At 36.0% G+C, this 5418-nt stretch overlaps 1 protein-coding gene across 1 annotated transcript; it reads left to right on the plus strand.

Moving 5' to 3' along the window:
• Positions 1–3126: 3126 nt before the first annotated feature.
• LOC145773765 (uncharacterized) lies at positions 3127–3963 on the plus strand. Its single transcript, XM_082584895.1, has 2 exons — positions 3127–3237; positions 3565–3963. The coding sequence occupies exons 1-2, from the start codon at positions 3127–3129 to the stop codon at positions 3961–3963; spliced, it is 510 nt and encodes a 169-aa protein (XP_082441021.1).
• The last annotated feature ends 1455 nt before the right edge of the window (positions 3964–5418 follow it).

Here is a 5418-nt window from a genome sequence, read left to right on the forward strand (position 1 = left end):
AAAAGCGAAAATTGTTAAAACTTCTTGCTCTACGATCATGCTACAAAGCTTTCCGATGTCTCGACATGAAACGCGTCATGACTTGTGTTTATATTTTTCAGTTTTGTGATCGATCTCTTCACGTTTTAAATTTTTTTTATTGTTATTTTTTTCGCCCAAGATACAATATGTCTGAAAAACAAGCGACCCAAAAAAATTATCAGGCGACCCAACTTTGGGTCGCGACCCATAAGTTGGGAACCACTGCCTTAGGCTACCAAACGAAAGAATCCTAAGGTTTAGATCAATATCTTAAACGAATTTTTCATGGCGGCCATTTGAATTTCGGGCGCTACCCTCGTTTTTGACTTGGAGGTGGAGGTAGCGAATAGCAATTTCAGCCATTATCAGAGCCTCATAACTTTTATTGTAATTGTGGTAGAAAACTAAAAATTGCTGTGCTAGTTCATTATAAACTATACTACACCATTCAATAGCAAAATACAACATTTCATGATGCATAGGTGTTAGGTAGGTCATCAAAATCCTGTTTTTTTGGCCGTGTAAGTGTTTTTTTTTTAATTTTCAAATGCTTTTACTACCCAAACCAATCAAAATATTTCTCTTTAAACCTGATTATTTGTAATATTTGGAAACTTTTCTTCTGCCAACTTGAATTTGGGAGTTGTGGTGCCATTAACAGAGATCTTATGGGGGTCTGGAAACCCTATCAGGCAGAAATGACCCATTTTTACTCCTATGTTTAGTGCCCCAAATGACCGCGTAGGCATTTTATGGTCATGCTGAAATTTATACCAGACAAACACATACATTTATTCTTTCATTTTATGAAATAAAATCTTTGTTGATCAAATTCCTTCACTATAAATTTTGTGTCTTTAAAATGTAACATTTTGGTAATTTTTAGCAAATAATCTCAAGTCCGTAATGTAGGTCAGAGAAAATTCAACAATGATTTATCATTAATACAGTGAAAATACGTAAGTAGGTGCTATGCTTAGTGATCATAAACATTGGAATGCTGACACTGTTGACCATTAATTTATGTTCAAAATGATGCTTTCACCTTTTCACCTCATATGACCTTACAGATCTTTCGTTGCCATCCTGTTGTGCTGATAGACACTCAATTTGTATGTACTTTTTGTTTGTGTATCGCCAGCAAAACAATAAACTGAACTGAACTCACCCATGAAAAAGTACCCACCTGCAATCCATGAGCTATGGTGTGGAGATAAAATTGTAAGAAAATAATGAAGTCGTGTTCAAAAATTAATTTGTTTTCAGTTTGCACTATAATTCTGCATTATGTAAAATGCTTAGCTCAAATCAGCTTATCTATCATCTATTGACTAAGAAACTGTGGAAGTAGTGTCAGAACATTTTCATTATCTTTTTGGTTAAGTTTGTATTTTCGAGCACTCAATCCGTAAGTTTTAGAGAAATATTTTGATTGGTTTGTGTGGTAGAAGCATTTGAAAATTGAAAAACACACTTACACGGGTCAAAAAACAGGATTTTGATGACTCACCCAACACTTATCTATCACGAGATGTTGTTTGTTACTATTGAATTGTGTAGTATAGTTTATAATGAACTAGCACAGCAATTATTAGTCTACTACCACAATTACAATAAAAGTTATGGTGCTCTGAAAATGGCTGAAATTGCTATTCGCTACCCCCACCCCCAAGTCAAAAATGAGGGTAGCGCCCGAAATTCAAATGGCCGCCATGGAAAAGCCGTTTAAGATATTGATCTGAAACTTAGGATTCTTTCGTTTGGTAGCCTCAGGCATAGTATGACAACTTTTCATCAAAATCTGAGAGGTACCATATACAAGATATTTTCATATTGGCTGTTTTGATATGGAATGACCCACTTTTTAGAGCAAAACCATAAAATATCTCAACAATTAAAGCCAATTCAAAGAAACCGGTGTTATTTTCGGATTCAGCGGCCAAAAATCGCCAAGAAACCGTTAAAATATCTTCGGCACTCGGAAAAAAGTTTTTTTTTTGTTGGCCAGTATTATGCTTCGAATGCCAAAAGTATCGATGTCATTGTAAGATATATATATGTCAATGCTATTGCGCAAAGCTCACTGCTTGCAGTTTGAACACTTTGTCAAGGTTGGCAGTAGTACTATTTTTGGTGCTTACGTACCACAAATAGGAAAATGTCACATAGAGGTATGCAGTGCCGGCAAAAAAATCTTTACGTTCAGGAAAACGTGTCGAAGTGATAAACTTTGTTTCATTTAAACCTAACAAATTTTCTTATGATTTGAAGTTTTAATCTATCAATTTTCTTGTAAAAAAGAAAAATTCAGAAGTTAAAAGATTTATTACTGTTCTCATTCTTTCTTCAGCTCAATCAGCTGTGCAATTGAAACGTCTAATAATTATTTTTAATATTTGCTGCGTCATCATCAATAGCCTAATTTTGTTAATTTTGCCAGACATTTTTTTCCAATATGACATACATGCATTTCCAGCCCAACCACTCATTTTTGTTGTGATGATGTTGCTTCCCTTTTGCCAAAAACATTTTATAAGTTTGTAGAAAAAATTTCGACGTCTTACGTAAATACAAAATAGTTTCAAAAATTGCCAAGCTTTGGTTACAGTCGAAAGGATATTTGGTTTGTCACAAAATGAACAAAAATAGATTTTACAAAGTCACCAAATGCATACTCAGTTAGACACAAATCAAAATTTAATACTTGTCTTTAAAATGCATGAATCACTTCGAAAGGTATGTTTACAATGAAATGTCAACTAATGTCAATAACTGTCAATCAATGGTAACTGTCAATCGTGGTAACCGCCTCTGCGTCAGTGGTTCAAATTCTCTACAAGTAAGCGAAACTACCTCGAGTATCCTAGGCTTTGTCAATCCGAAGATAAAGATTCAGATCAACCAACCCTCTGACTATTTCAAAAACATTGGGACAGGTAATTTTATTTTAATTACAACTTACCGCTAAACTGAATGCAGCTGTACTATTCTCTTTTTCAGCTATAACTGAAAAATAAAATAAAAATATGAAGCTGCAATAAAAGCTGTGTTCGTCAGAGATTAAAAATATATTTGTCCTGGGTATGACATTAAACTGCATCCTCGATGTCAAAAGGAGAGGTAGCACCTTACCCCAGGTCTGGGCCTGTTGGCACCGGAACACTTCCCGCTGATAGTTCTGGCCCTCACTTCTACATTGATGCCCATGCCAAGAAGGTTGGCGACGTAGGCGGAGGATAGCTAGCCTACATGCTACAAAAGCTACAATGGCAACATCTTTCAAGAAGGAAAACTTAAGTCAAAACCGGGTTGGCCAAATTCGTTAGTTGTCGTGCATCCGATCATCAAGACCACTCCGGTCTTTAAATGGAGGTTGAAGGTAAGCAAGGGCATGCTCACTGTAGAAAAAAATGCACCAAAAAATCCTAATGAAAGGTGTTAATAAAAGAAATGCTTCCCAGTCACAGACAGCCCTTAAATGGGCAGGAGGTGCGAAGAATCTCTTGGTGGAGAATGAGGAAGGTAGATGTTTGCTGTTTACAGGAAGTCCGATGGAGGAACAAAGGAGTCAGGTTTTTGGGTGTAAAAGGAAGGAGATACAAGCTGTGGTGGTCGGGCAATGATATTGGGATCGGAGGAGTTGGGATTTTGGTGAAAGAAGAGCTGTGTGAAAATGTTGTTGAAATTCGTAGACAGAGTGACAGAATCATGGTGATAGTGCTAGTGGTCGAGCATACAATGATAAGAGTAATCTGTGCTTATGCGACAAAAAGTAGAAGATCCGTTGGAAACAAAACAAGATTTTATGACGAAATAGCCCATGAATGGAGCACAAGAAGTGATCAGAAAATCGTATTGGGTCTTGGGGACTTTAATGGGCACGTTGGAAAACAAGTTGATGGCTTTGAAGGTGTCCATGGAAGGTTTGGCGTGGGAGAATAGAATCGCGATAGAAGGCGACTGCTTGAGTTTTGTGATGCAAAAGACTTATGTGTGGCTACCCAGCTAGAAAGCTACGTATATTACACGTTGATTTTTGGTTGATTTTAGGTAGTATGGTATCTTAGGTAGAATTCAGGTGTTATTAAGGAGTTTGTGTACACCAACACAAATTCACTTGTTTAAAAAACATTTTTTTAGAGACATATCTTAGCTATCATTTAGTATGACTAGTGTGTAAATATGATTCTAGAAGTTTTATCAGGGATTATTTTTTGAATATAACTCTTGCAAAAATAACACGTGTTTTCCACGTATATTACACGTGTTCAAAATCCTATGATTATTTGACTAATTTTTAAGGTATATAAGGTAAAATCACACCCAGAAGAGGGCATACAAAAGATAAAAAATGTTTACCCGAGCAGAAGGATGTTTTATCGGAATTTTTTGTATTTTGAATATATGTTGTTTCCACGCGTATTGCACGTTTCCATCTGTTGAAAAGTAACACGTGTTTTCCACGTATATTAAACGTGTTGAAGTTCTTTCGTTCATTTGGGCAATTTTTAATCTGTGTTAGGTAAAACTACCTCCCAAGGACGGTATAAACAGAAAGAATTCTCCACTCAAGTGGATTGGTGTCAACCACGCTCCTCCGCATTTTTTAGGATATAAGTTAGATTATGTGTTTTTGTAGGTGTCTTTACACGTTTTTATTACGTTATGTAAAAAGGAAACTTCATGACATTTTTTAGTCGCAAATTAATGTGATCTTTTAACGATAATTCTTAGTGTAAATTTAAGTGGTCTCGCTTACTGATATTAAACAATTACTTACTAAGGTTTGGTACGGTAGCCACTTTAACAAGTCGAAATTCTGCCACTAAAAATGACTAGAATGAAACCGCCAACCAATCATAAGCTCCGGTTTAAGTGACGTAAAAATGGCGAAAAGAAGATGATAGAAAGCAAATTAAGTGATGGGTTTTTTGTCAGCTGGTTGGCTTAGGGGTTTTGTCAGCTGGTTGGCTTTCATTGACGCGGGTTCGATTCCCACCACTGCTATTGCTCTTTTTCTTCTCTAATTCCAAATAAAGTTCAAAACAAGCGTTAACTCTCCGGATGAGTGCTAGAAGGGTCACAATTGGACAGTAGCCTCTTATAACAATATGTGTTATACAAATGTGTTAAATAAATACAAATGTGTTAAATTGTTGATTTCAGATACGGTACGCGGAAATTAGGTAGAATGTGGGTGTAAAAACACGTAAAATCCACCACCAAATATACGTGTACTACACGTGAAATAGTGTCGACACTTATACGTGCATTATACGTGAAAATTAACGTATAATACACGACCTAAGAAACTTAGAATCTACGTGTCAGATACGAGGAAATTAGGTGTAATGCGGGTGTAAAACACGTAAAATCCACCACCAGATATACGTGTAA

The sequence above is a fragment of the Aplidium turbinatum genome, chromosome 7, assembly GCF_918807975.1.
Source record: "Aplidium turbinatum chromosome 7, kaAplTurb1.1, whole genome shotgun sequence".
In the NCBI taxonomy this organism is placed as follows: Eukaryota; Metazoa; Chordata; class Ascidiacea; order Aplousobranchia; family Polyclinidae; genus Aplidium; species Aplidium turbinatum.